Source organism: Meles meles, chromosome X (genome assembly GCF_922984935.1).
Source record: "Meles meles chromosome X, mMelMel3.1 paternal haplotype, whole genome shotgun sequence".
Classification (NCBI taxonomy): Eukaryota; Metazoa; Chordata; class Mammalia; order Carnivora; family Mustelidae; genus Meles; species Meles meles.
Genome location: NC_060087.1, coordinates 57506872 through 57520808, shown reverse-complemented (window position 1 = coordinate 57520808; position 13937 = coordinate 57506872). Strand labels below are relative to the sequence as shown.

The 13937-nt window shown below is 40.5% G+C and overlaps 1 protein-coding gene across 5 annotated transcripts in view; it reads left to right on the top strand.

Annotated features, from left to right (window-relative positions):
• The first annotated feature begins 203 nt into the window (after nucleotides 1–203).
• The window catches only part of OPHN1 (oligophrenin 1), a 612383-nt gene continuing 598649 nt past the window's right edge, over nucleotides 204–13937 (top strand). For 2 of the 5 annotated variants that reach the window (XM_045995233.1, XM_045995228.1), the window contains exons 1-2: nucleotides 204–480; nucleotides 1006–1176. In XM_045995233.1, the coding sequence (XP_045851189.1) occupies nucleotides 1023–1176 (154 nt within the window). In that variant the 5' untranslated portion in view covers nucleotides 204–480; nucleotides 1006–1022. Of the gene's footprint in view, nucleotides 481–514; nucleotides 876–1005; nucleotides 1177–13937 lie in introns of those variants that run through there. The other 3 variants (XM_045995231.1, XM_045995230.1, XM_045995229.1) reach the window with 3 other exon arrangements.

Below are 13937 nucleotides of genomic sequence, written 5' to 3'. Positions count from 1 at the left end.
ACTTTCCCTCTTTAGGCTCCAGGGCGGTGCACCTGCCCTCTTGGCTGGGCCCAAGGAGCGAGCCTGGGGCAGGCTGGGAAAGTCTTGCCTGGAGAGCCTCCGCCCTGGCGGGGTGGTAGGGAGATTGCAGGGAGGAGTCACCGGGCGAGAAAAGGAAAGACTACATCTCCCAGGCCGCCACGCTTTCCAGCTGGAGTCCTAGGGCTCCGACTGCTCCCCAGTTTCCGTAGGGAAGCGCCAGGCTACCGCAGCTATTGCGCGTAGCGATATCGCCCTCCCCTTCCCTCTCGGGTGTCTAGGGAGGAAGGCTACGTTTCAATTACCGCCAGGGCTTAACCCCTCCGACGCCTAACAGGAAAGCAGGCCAGCTCCCTTGGACCAGGAAGAACTCTCAGGAGCAAGAACACTTTGGTAACGCAATCCCAGGGTGCGTGGAAGACAGTAGAAGAAGGAGCCCGAGTGTTGGGGATCGGCGCAAAGGTTCGCTAGGGCGGGGCGGGAGCTCTGGCTTTAAGAAGGGGGAGGGGATAGTGCAATCAGGGTTGCCCGCGGTGTTCAGCAAAGGAAATCTTCAGTTAGCTCGGGAACTAGGAGCGGGGAGAGGAAGCTTCCAGTCCCAGTGTCCACCCCCGCCTCCACCCTGGGCGGGCCAAAGTGTCACGTTTGCATTTGCTCAGGAAGGATCCCACTGGTCTCCGGAGGCAGGCTGGACTGCCTGTCAGAGGAGGCAATGCCTTGGGGGCATGCTGCTTGCTAGGCAGAACCCCTCCAGGATCAGACTGCATTAGTTAGGTCTCTGTGTCACCTGAAGAATTGCCGACTGCCCGCTTCCGGTGGAGACCAGCCAGTTCTACCCAGGAATCTCAAAGGAACAGGTATCTGTCCTCCAAAGGGAGGGAGGCTATGAGTTTCCCAGGCGGGTCTCACACTCAGTTCCCCCCATCTCCTTCCCCCTACGGTCCCGCTGATGCTCTTGGTCTTTGTGTCTTTCCTCGCTCCTTTCAGCCCTCGCCATCAGAACCATGGGGCATCCCCCGCTGGAGTTCAGCGACTGCTACCTGGACAGCCCCGATTTCCGCGAGCGGCTCAAGTGTTACGAGCAGGAGCTGGAGAGAACCAATAAATTCATTAAGGACGTGATCAAAGATGGCAACGCGCTTATCAGCGCAATGAGAAGTAAGTGGAAGGCTTCAGTGGATGAGCTGTTTCCCCGAGCTAGTGGCTCTGGCCTTTAAGCTCTTCCACACCACAGGGAGAAGGGAGGTTTCAGAGTGCTTTCTAATTCAGTTCTCTGAGGCGAGTGGGTTTCCAAACACTTCGGAAGTGGGGTCAGTGGAAGGTGGTGGCTGTAATTAGAAGGCCTTGACCTTACAAGACTTGATCAGTACCTGTGCCAGGGACCTTCTTGCTCTGCAACTATCATTACTTGGCGGATTGTTGTTCTGAAGGGACAATTTACCTGTACTGTTGGACATGTTTGGTACTCATGTGTACTATATATCTCTCTCTCTATCTATATATTTGGGTAAGGGTAAGGAGACTTTCAAGCTGACCAAGGAACTGCCCTAGCACCTTCTAAATAAGAGAGATTGGAAGCTGGCAGAACAAGTAATGGTTTTGTCCTGGCCTATGGTTGCTAACGAATGAGGGTTGGGGTAGTAAAAGAAAATTCCCTGTATCAACCTGTTTTCTAAGGAAAGTTCTTTCGCCCCAGAGATTTTTTTTCTTTTAAGGTACTGAGCTATGGGGGTGTCTGGATGGCTCAGTTGGCTCAGGTTGTGATCCTGTGGTCCTGGGATAGAGCCCCGCATTGGATTCCCTGCTCAGTGGGAAGCCTGCTTCTCCCTCTCCCAGTCCTCCTGCTTGTGTTCCCTCTCTCACTGCGTGTCTCTCTCTCTCTCTGTGAAATAAATAAATAAAATCTTAAAAAAAAGTTACCACAAACACAAATTTAAAAAGAAAATAAGGGGGAGGGAGACAGGGAGAAGGTGGTGGGGTTATGGACATTGGGGAGGGTATGGGGTATGGATGGTGAGTGCTGTGAAGTGTGTAAACCGGGCGATTCACAGACCTGTACCCCTGGGGCTAATAATACATTATATGTTAATTTAAAAAAAATATAAAAAAAAGAAGATAAGGCACTGAGCTATGGTTTTGGTCAGAGTCAGTCTAAGCTCAGAATTTTGGATGGCCTCTGGTGCCACTGAATTCTGCTTGGGGGTGAAACAAAGACCTGCCTAGTACCTAGCACAAGGAGCCCAGTTCCCAGAGAGCATACTTCAGGGCTAGTCTTAAGGGCCACTAGTCTGAAGGAACCTCATCTAGCTTGGCTTTGCCAGTGGTCACAGGTGACAGCTGTGGGACCCTACCCCTCCTTCCCCACTGCGTGGAGTTTTTATTTCTGCTAGTTGGCAGAAGGCTTGGAGTAAGAGAAAGAATAATAAACATTCCCAACAAGAGTGCAGGCGAGCCAGCCCTTTGCGCCAAAGTATATATACCCAGAAGAATGGAGGCTAGCGTTTGGGTGGAGTGGTAACTTTTTCTCTTCTTGGCTGCAAAATGGTTTCAAAAAAGAAAGTCACTGCTCAGAGTCACTGGTAAAAGTGTCCTGTCGGCTTATGACTTTGTTCTGAATGCATTTATCCCTGAAAAACTATGTCTAAGTCCTGTGTGAGGTCCTTCTTAAGGCAGATGGAGCCAATGAAGAGTGGGGAGAAAGCCTTGGTATTTTTGTGCAGCTCTCTTGATTTGCTCCTGGCAGGCCTGTGCTTTCACTGCCAGTGTTGTCTGCCCACTTTGGTCAGAATATATAAGTTGCCCACATTCCTGCTGGTCATTTGATGGAGTCTGATTATTTAATTTTTTTTTGTCGTATTCTGGGCCAAATAAGAGTACACTCTTGGCAGCACCTGAAAGATGGGGTACTGGAAATGCTGGTCCTTAGAGGCATATAGGCTGGGCTTTGGGGTGTGTTGTCACTTAATAAAATTCACTGAGGGATTAAAGATATGCAGGTTATAACACAAAACTAGTTAGACAGATTGAGGGTTCATTGAAAGGAAATGGGGGAGAATGTTTGGATTTTTTTTTAAATTTACTTATTTTGATAAACTGCTTGGTATATGTAGCTCCTCATAAACTCCAGAAAGGGGTGTGAAGTGTATGGTAAGCTGAAACTGTACTAAAAAGTGACCAGCTACAGAGAGATTAAGATTTTTAAGGGACAATAAACAGTTCAATAACACATTTGAGGAAAAGTAGATTTTTGTATGCTAAGGGCAAATAGTGGTTCTGACTCTTTCCTTCTCTGAAACGGAGACTGGTAAGAATCAGCAGTTATTAAGGCCTAAACCTTTGCAGATGGGTAGAAGATCCAAGAAAATATTTTGGCCCATTGGGATTCTTGATATTCAGGGTGGTTTTCTGTTTCCAAATATACACAGAAAGCCAAAATAGGGCAGGGAGGAAATAAAACCCAGCAGCTAACCCACACTCCATTTCTTTCCTTTAAGTTGCATGATTCTAAAAACATGATTAGGTAGAAGCAAAGGCGGGATGTTTCCCACTGTCTTGACCACAGTAATGTTTATCCTCCCCCTCCACTTCCTTACACTGTGCTAGCTTTTTGAGAATGAGTGGGGAAGCAAAACAAAGGTATGCTTTTCTTTGTGTGAAGGAAACAGACAAAAGAGAAGGCTGGAACTGGAGTTAGAAGACGTGGCTTTTCCATCTTGGGATAAGATGGCATAGATTGCTGACTTTATCTGTTAAATGGGAGTGATTATACCCACCTCACAGGGTTGTTGTGAGACTCAAAGGAGTTAATGGATTATGAAAGTGCTTTGTAAATGGAAACAGTCAAACATAGAAAGTTGTTGATAATGCGTCTTTAGGTTAATAATGTATCTGATGGTGAGTGTGTGTTTTTCAGTAGGTTTCTGAAGGGCAATGAATAAGCAGAAGTCGTTGGAAACATATTTTCTGCTGTCATCTTATTGGAAAATGTCACTCCCTACACTGGCATGTCTCAGCAATTAGTTTTGTCTTCACGTGTGGGAATTCATTTTGGCATTTGGAGCCTGGCATGAAAGGCTGATTGTCAGAAAGAATGATTGACACCTTTCCCTGTAACTTACTCCATTGACTAGAAAATCAAATGGCTAGTGTTTCTAGGAACCAATGAAACTTGGTGCATTGTGTTGCAAAAACTAGGTGCAGTTTTTTTTTAAAGTTGTTAGCCTAGGTGGAACTGGATTTCTACGTTTATCCTGTTTGTGTCTGATTTTGTACAGAGCTCCAGATAAGGTTTAAGTCAATTTTGTGTGATGATTTATTCATTAAACATGGGTCCCTTTTGAACATTTAGGTTTACGTACATCTGTGCTCAGAGGTAAATGATGTTATGAACAATACTCAACATGTCTCTCTCTTGGGGAAGTGGTTGATTTTCCCCTCCTTTAAATGCAATCTATTTATAATTGTTGGAGTACAAGATGATGGTTATAACTTAAACTAATGGAAAATAAAAATACCGTGACTCTGAAAGGTGAACATATTGCTTGCTTTTCTGTTTGTCCTTTGGTTTTCTATTGGCAGTTTTTGTCCCTGATGTTGTTTGAATATTTTCTAAGCACTCAGGCTAGGAATTATCCAGAGCAAGTGATGTGGCTCCTGCTTATATCACAAGGCAACATGATACATCTAATAAATTTTATATATAGTTCACTGAACACATACCATTCATTCAGGAAATACCTGTGCACCTACTGTATTTGGCTGCCGTGCTCAGGGCTGTCACAGATGTGGCAGTCTTTGTAACAATGGATCCTGCCCTCAGAGAGTTCCTAGACTAGTAGGAGAGAAAAGACATGGGTAGAGATAATTATCATGTAGAGATCACTATCACTATCCTTATCAGATGTGGGTAGAGGTCACTATCAGTGGATGAGGATCCGAGCCATAAGAATGGAACAAGTGGATATCGTGGCACATGATGACCAGCAGGAGAGCTCATTTCTTGGTGAGAGGGCAAGGAAAAGGAAAGAAGGAAGTGGCATTGGAATTTGTCCGAATTCATACTTATTGCTTGTTTAACTGTTCCCAGTGCCAGGCATTGAAATATTATAACGGCCTTATGAGGTAAGGCTGATTATTCCCATTGTATAGATGAAGAAACTGAAGTTCAGAGGTGCTAAATAACTTTCTCAACAAATAAGGGCAAGAGTCTGATTTAGAACCCAGATGTGAGACTAAAGGCCTTGCTTACTTTACTGTGTTGCACTGTATTCAGGATGAGGTATTTCATGTAGTAGAAATGACCCAGAGGATGTAAAGGGACAGCAGATAATTCAAGTCATCGGCAATGAATAGGTTACAGGAAGAGCGTTTTTGGGAGATGAAGTTGGAATGGCAGGTTGAGGCCTTACTTGTGCAGGGACTTGTTAAGTACTTCAGATTTTTCTTGGTAGAGAGAGGGAGTATTGAAAATGTTTTTGGTAGGAGAGAAGCATGATTTGAGCTGTGCTTCAGGAAGATTCATCTGATAGTGATGTGTGAGGGGTGAGCAATTCCACACAAACATTTGTGACTTTTCGGAAGTTATTTGGCAGCTTTAAATTCCCTTTTTAAAAGATTCATTTATTTATTTGAGAGAGGGAGGAGGGGCAGAGGAGAGAGTCCTAGGCAGACTCCATGCTGAGCAGAAAGCCCAACATGGGGCTTGATCTCATGATCCTGAGATCACAACCTGAGCTAAAACCAAGAGTCCTTCACTTAACTGGACTGTACCACCCAGGTGCCCCTAAATTCTCTTTGATATAGCTCAGGGATCAGCAGCAAACCTCTTCTGTAAAGGGCCATGTTTTAGGCTTTGCAGGCCATAAAATCTTGGTAGCAATTACTTAACTGCCATTGTTACGAAAAAGCAATCATAGATAATACATACATGGAATGAAAGTAGTTGTGTTCTAATACAACTTTATTTGTTGACATGGAAATATGAATTTCACTTAATTTTCACATGTCATGAAATATTATTCTTTTGAATTTTTCAACTGTTTAAAAATATAAAAAAACATGTCACCTCAGCTAAGGGACAGAAGCATATAAAATAGGCAGCAGGTTGGGTTTGTCTCATTGGTAGCAGTTGGCAGACTTCTGATACAACTAGTTGACCTAAAAAAAACTAAATGGATTTTTATTGGTAAGGCAATGAAAATAGCTAATAGCAGCATTTCCATCAGCTAGGTTTACTTTGGTGTGCTGTTAACTATGCCTGATCCAGATTTGGGGATCACAGCCTCAAGTGCTGTCAAGGGACAAGGAGAAAATGGAAAAGTTTAAAGCTGTTGGAAATGGGTTAATAGGGCTGGAATGATTGGGGTAAAATATAGCAGCCCTGCCACATTCAAACAGCCTTTACTTTCTTCTTTTTTTTTTTAATTTTAATTTTACAATTTTCTTTTCTTTTTTTTTTTTTTTGTTTATTTACAGCATAACAGTGTTCATTGTTTTGGCATCACACCCAGTGCTCCATGCAGTACCTGCCCTCCCTATTAACCACCACCTGGTTCCTCAACCTCCCCCCCCCCCCCCCCCCGCCCCTTCAAAACCCTCTGGTTGTTTTTCAGAGTCCATAGTCTCTCATGGTTCATCTCCCTTTCCAGTTTCCCTCAACTCCCTCTCCTCTCCATCTCCCCATGTCCTCCATGTTATTTGTTATGCTCCACAAATAAGTGAGACCATATGATACTTGACTCTCTCTGCTTGACTTATTTCGCTCAGCATAATCTCTTCCAGTCCTGTCCATGTTGCTACAAAAGTTGGGTATTCATCCTTTCTGATGGAGGCATAATACTCCATTGTGTATATGGACCACATCTTCCTTATCCATTCATCCGTTGAAGGGCATCTTGGTTCTTTCCACAGTTTGGCGACCGTAGCCATTGCTGCAATACTTTCTTCTTTTTTAAAAAAAATGTGCTAATTAAAATACATTCACAGCCTATTTTTAATCAGGTTGCAACTCCTGAGCTAGATGATCTAACTCTATTAGTCTATGAGTCTTGGATGCTAATGTGCTAGGGAAATGAAAGGCAGTAGTCTCCAGATAGAGATTTCTCTGGGGAAGGACTACTAGGCACTGTTGGCATATGAACAAAGGCAGAATGATAGTATAATGGGAAAAACCCTAGACATGAAGATCAGATACTTGGATATGGTTCTATTACTAATGGGATCTGTGACCTTCATAAGTCATTTTGTTGGGGCCCCAGGTCTGCAGCTTTATAAAGGTAGGGGTGGGCAGGAAATCTGTAAGCTCACTTTTAGCTCCAACATTCCATGCTTTTTTTTGTATTGCATATTGTAGTTTAATCATTTGGGAAAGGAATGACTAACCCAATTATAGGAACTTATTTTATGCCTACATAAATGTTCACATTATTTTAGTGTACATGTCAGTATTTAAATAGAAACATTTAAACAAAAATTTTAGTCTTTTAAAAACCAAGGATAACATACTTTATATATGTTTGTATATATAAAGCAGATGTCAGAAAAAAAATATATCACCAAGCCTACACATATACATATACATATACATGTATAGTCACACATACATACATACTGGGACTAATTAAGACTTATGTTTTATAAGAATTCAAAAAAGGGCCATCTGGCTGGCTTAGTCAGTAGAGCATGTGGTTCTTGATCTCAAGGTCATGAGTTAGAGCCCCATGTTAGGTGTACAGACTACTTACAAAAATAAACAACAACATTAAAAAAATAAAAATATAAAAGATGCATTCTATTCTAAAAATGCACGTGAGGTTGATAAAGTAGAAATCATATAATTTGTATAGCTTTTATAACCTAGTCTTAAATTCTTTAAAAATGCCACTTTCTTATATTCTGTACTTACATTCTATACTTTTAAAGACCAGAGTTTTAGATGTTTACATTAAGGTAACATTTTGGAGTATCTGTTTACCTCTTGCTTTGGCAACTGGGGCACCTATATGGTGAATACTTTCCTGGAAGGATGGATTGATTCCCTTTGTGATGCAAATTTGATCTTGAATATCCTCAGTGGGGAGTCATCTCCAGCTTGACACAGAGAGAACTTGGTTGCTAGTTCCACTTCTGTCACTAGCTTGCTGTATGATATTGAATAAGTATTTAGCTTTGTGAGCCTGAGTTTTCCCATTTTTAAAATTAGAGTTTTGGTCAGTAAGTCTTAGTGTTCCTCCTGGCTTTATCATTCTCTGTTTTCTGGGCTGCAGCTGTCTTGCTCATAGTCAGGCAGCCTAAATTGATTCTGTTATGAACTTTAGAGCCCATCACCTTTACTCTGGAAGAGAAGGCAAGGGGAAAATCAAACTGATATATCCAGCATAACTAGATGACTTGAATCATGCTAACTTATCTGATTATCTTCTTGATGAATGCTTCCTGAAAGGTGTCACCCTGATGGCTTTTCTTTCTGTCCTGAATAGCTCTGTAGTGAGAGAACCCAAAACTTAATTCCTTTGGGGTGGGTAAGGTGTCATGGAGTGCAGGGAGGAGTTGGTGATGTAATATACATTCTCAGCAGATATCCTGTCATTATCTTGGTGATATTTAATTAGTGCCTTAGAACACATGGGATTATTTTAAATACTCTCTGAAGTCATATCAATGTAATGAGTATGTTATATGGTACTGTTATCAGTAGGTATTAACCAGTGTCAAATAGAATTTGGTGGAGGCATTATTGCCATGTTTATTGAAGGCCCTCAGAACACCAGATTCCAAATTCTAAAGTAGTTGGATGAGTATTGATGTAGGGACTTGGGAGGAGAAGTAAACCAAGCTTTAATAGTGGTGAAGGAAACCAGTCCTTTTAACATCTGGGGGGTGGGGGGAAGACTAGGTTTGTAGCTCCTCAGGAACTCACATACCCAGAGTCTTGTCACTATTTAACCTGTCTCAAAGCTACCTAGACAAAACCATTAATAGGGCTTCTCTTTACTTCACCTGACTTAGGGCTAGCTCAGTGAGAAAAGCTCTATCCCTAGGATGTTTAATATTACAGCTGCCTGAGACTACAGTACCCATAGGGCAAGCAGGAGCCTGGGCAAAAACATGAAAGGAAGAAATGGGGAAATGAGATACCCACTGGGGGTTTTGGTAAACTCTGACATATTCCTGAAGATCTAGAAGGCCACATGCATGTTCTTCTCTAGACTGTTCATGTGCCTAGAAAAGACCTCAGGGGGCTCTAATTTTTCCCCTATGCCTGAACTTGAGGCAAAGTTGTAAACTACCTGGCTGAGTGTTGAGGGAATGTCCCAACATATACACAGAGCTCCTTGGCAAAATGTGGCAGTCTTAGTGGTTCAAGTCATTTAAGAAGATATCTGAAAAGTCACTAGCTGGCCACTAAGCTAACCAAGCAGAGAGTCAGTGGCAAGGAATAAAAGGAATACAAGCATTACAGACATAGTCCAAGAAAGACACTAAACAAAGCAACAGCAACAACAATAATAACAGAACAACAATAGCAACAAAACCTGGGGGTGAAGATCTGATTTCCAGAGCTACCACATTATATTGTTTAAAATGCCCAATGTTCAAAAAAATTAATCAGACATGCCAAAAAAATTATGGCCTCTATGCAGGGAAAAAACTGTCCCTGATGTGAGCTAAATGTTGGAATTTAGACAAAAAATTAAAATCAGCTAATATAATCAAAGAAATAAAGGAAACTATGTCTAAAGAATTAAAGGAATGCATGAGAACAATGTATTAACAGACACCACAAAGAAGAATTATAAAGAAGAACAAGAGAAATTCTGGAATTGAAAAGTAAATAGCTGAAATGAAAAATTCAGTAGCAGATTTGAGTTAGCAGAAGAAAGAGCAAAGAACTTGAAGATAAATCAATTGAGATTATCTGGTCTGAGCAAAAAGAGAGAAAAAAAAATGAAGGAAAATGAACAGAGCCCCAGAAACTGTGGGACATAAGGGAAACTGCGGGCACCAATAACATATGCATCATGGAAGTCTCAGGAGAAGATAGACTGAAAGGAGCAGAAAGAATATTTGAAAAAATAATGGCCCCAAACTTTCCAAATTTGATGAACAACACTAATCTCCAGGTTCAGGAAGCTCAAAAAAACTCTATATAGGAGAAACTCAAGGAGAGCCATACCTAGATATGTTACAGTTAAACAGCTGGAAACCAAAGACAGGGAGAATCTTGAAAGAAGCAAGAGAAAAATAACCAGGTTCCTTATAAGTTTAAAAGCGAACTTACCAAGAACCATGGAGACCAGGAGCCAGCCCTGGTGAAATTCAAAGTGCTGAAAGAAAAATAATGTCAACTAAGAATTCTGTATTCATGAAAACCATCCTTCCTCCTTCAAAAACAAGGGAGAAATTAAGACATTCTCAGGTAAACAAAACCAAAAACTGAGAATTTGTCACTATCAGATCTGCCCTATAAGAAATACTGATGGGAATCCTTCAGAATGAAATGAAAGAATGATGAATGGTAACTCAAATCTGTACAAAATATAAAGAGTATCAGTAAATGTAACTATATATGAAGGTATAAAAGACAGTCTGTCTTTTAGTAACTCCTTTTTCCTACCCGATTTAAATGATGACTGCATAATGCAATATTTACAAAGCTGTGTCAATGAGCTTATAATACATAAAGATGCAATACATATGGCAATACAGCATAACGTGGTATTGGAGGGGAAGGAAATAATTATACTGGCACCATGTTTCTATATGCTTTCTAAATTAAGTTAAAATTAATCTGGGGACGCCTGGGTGGCTCGGTGGGTTGGGCCGCTGCCTTCGGCTCGGGTCATGGTCTCGGGGTCCTGGGATCGAGTCCCGCATCGGGCTCTCTGCTCGGCGGGGAGCCTGCTTCCCTCTCACTCTCTGCCTGCCTCTCTGCCTACTTGTGATCTCTCTCTGTCAAATAAATAAATAAAATCTTTAAAAAAAATTAATCTGAACTTGATTGTTTTAAATTAAGATGGTAATTATAATCCTGAGGTCAGCCACTAATAAAATAACTTAAAAAATACTGAAAGAAACAAGGTAATTAAAATAGTACAATAGACAATATTTAACAAGGAAGAAGGTAGTAATCGAGGAAGAGAGGAAACAAGATATATAGAAAATAAATGGTAAACATAAATCCTGCCTACCTGTAATTAGGTGTGAATGGAATACACACTGCAGTAGAAAGGCAGGAATTAGTAAAATGGATAAATTGATTAAAACATGTACTGTCTTTAAGAGTTACATTTTGGGGGCGCATGGGTGGCTCAGTGGGTTAAGCCTCTGCCTTCAGCTCAGGTTGTGATCTCAGGATCCTGGGATTGAGCCCCGCATTGGGCTCCCTGCTCAGCAGGGAGCCTGCTTCCCCTGCTCTCTCAGCCTACTTGTGCTCTCTCCATCAAATAAATAAATAAAATCTTAAAAAAAAAAGAGTTACATTTTGGATTCAGAGACACAAATGGTTGAGAATAAAAGGATGGAAAAATATTCCAAGCAAACAGTAACCAAAGAGAGTTGTGGTGGCTATATTAATATCAGACAACAAAGATTTAAAAAAAAAAAGATTTTGTTTATTTACTTGAGAGAGAGAGAGCAAGCAGAGGGAGAGGGGTGGGCAGATTCTGTGCTGAATGTGGAACCCGAAGTGGGGTCCAGTCTCAGGATCCTGAGATAATGACCTGAGTTAAAACCAAGTCAGATGCTTAACTGACTGAGCCACCCAGGTGCCCCCAGACAACATAGATTTTAAGACAAAATACTTTTGACATACAAATAAAAATATTTTATAATGGTAAACACAGTCCATATATCAGGAAGATATAAAATTATAAACATATGCACCCGACAACAGAGCTGCATAATACATGAAATGACAGTGGCCGAACTGAAGAGAGAAATAGATACTCCGAAGATAGTAGTTGGAGACTTCAATATTCTACTTTCAATAAAGGTAGATTAAGTAGACAGAGATTAACAAGGAAATAGAAGACTTGAACAATACTATAAGCCAACTAGACCTCATTCAGACATTTGTAGAACACTACATGACAACGGCAGATACACATTCTTCTCAAGTGCACATGGAACATTTTTCAGGATAGACCTTCTGCTAGGCCACAAAATGTGTACATATATTTATTCACATGAAGTATATTCTCTAGCTATAGATGAATGAAATTATTAATAACAAAAGGATATTTAGGCAGTTCACAAATATGTGGAAATTAATATCACAATCACAATGTGTGATTAATATCACACATTGGGCCAAAGAAATCATAATGGCAATTAGAAAATACTTTGGAATGAATAAAAATGAAAGCACAACGTGCTAGAAATTAGGGGATGCAGGAAAATTGGTGTTTAGAGGAAAATTTATAGCTTTAAACACCCACATTAGAAAAGAAGAAAGATCACAATTCAGTAATCTAACCTTCCACATTAAGTTACTAGAAGAAGAACAAACTAATCCCAAAGAGAGTAGAAGGCATGAAAAGATAAATATAAAGTGGAATTGAATGAAATAAGGAATAGGAAGCCATGAGACAATTAAAAAAATCATAAGTTGATTTTTAAAAAGACCAACACCATTGAGAAATCATTAGCTAGATTGACAAAGAGAAAAGATAGAAGGTTTGACTTACTAAAAGCAGGAATGAAGGAGGGGATACTACCAACCCTGCAAAAAATTAAAAAAAAAAAAAAGGGAATACTATAAATAACTTTATGCCAATAAATTATGTAATTTAGATGAGATGGTCAAATTTCCAGGAAGACACAGACTACCAAAAATTGACTTCACAATAAATGGAAAATCTGTAGAGACCTTTAACAAGTAAAGACATTGAATTAGTAATCAAAATACTATCCACAAAGAAAAGCCCAGGCCTAGCTTGTTTCACTGGTAAATTCTTCCAAACATTTAAGTACAAATTAATACCCATCCTTTGCAAACTCTTTCAAAAGAGAGAGAACACTTCTTAACCTATTCTCTGAGGCCAGTAGTAGCCTGATCGTAAAACCAGATATCACAAGAAAATAAAATTATAGACCAAATTCCCTTAATAATATAGACACAAATGTCCTCAACAAAATGCTAGGAAACCAAATCCAGCAACATGTGAAAAGGATTATATACCATAATCAAGTGGAATTTATTTCAGGAATCCAAAGGTAGTTTAACATCTGAAAATCAATCAATGTAATAACATGATACACCAAATAATTGGAATAAGAGAAAAAATATAATAGGTACAGTTATATTTTCTTAAAGACTTCTATTTATTTATTGGAGAGAGAAAACAAGTGAGAGAGAGAGCATGAGAACATGAACTGGGGGAAGGGCAGAGGGAGAGAGAGAAACAGACTCCCTGCTGAGCAGGGAGCCCATTGCAGAGCTCCAACCCAGGGCTTCCTCCTCCCCCGCCCCATCATGACCTGAGCTGAAGGCAGATGCTTAACCAACTGAGCCACCCAGGCGCCTCGATATGATACAGCTATTTTAAAAACATTATTATGTTGAAAACATTAAACAAATAGGTATAACAGGTTAGTGGTTGTCTAGGGCTGGGGGAGAGGGTGGGGATGTATTATGACTGTTAATAGGCAAAGGATTTCTGTTTGGGGTTGTGAAATTTTCTAATATTAGATTGTGATGATAGTTGTACAACTCTGTGACTATACTAAACCCCACTTAATTGAACACTTTAATGAGTGAATTTTATGATATGTGAGTTACATCTTAAGGATATTTTTTCCCACATTGTGCATGTGAAACAGAGGTACTTGGCTTATAGACCTACATTTTCCTTTGGTTCTTATAGAATAACAGACCTGGAAGGTTTTTTAGAAAACTTTATATCCACTCTGTTGAGTTT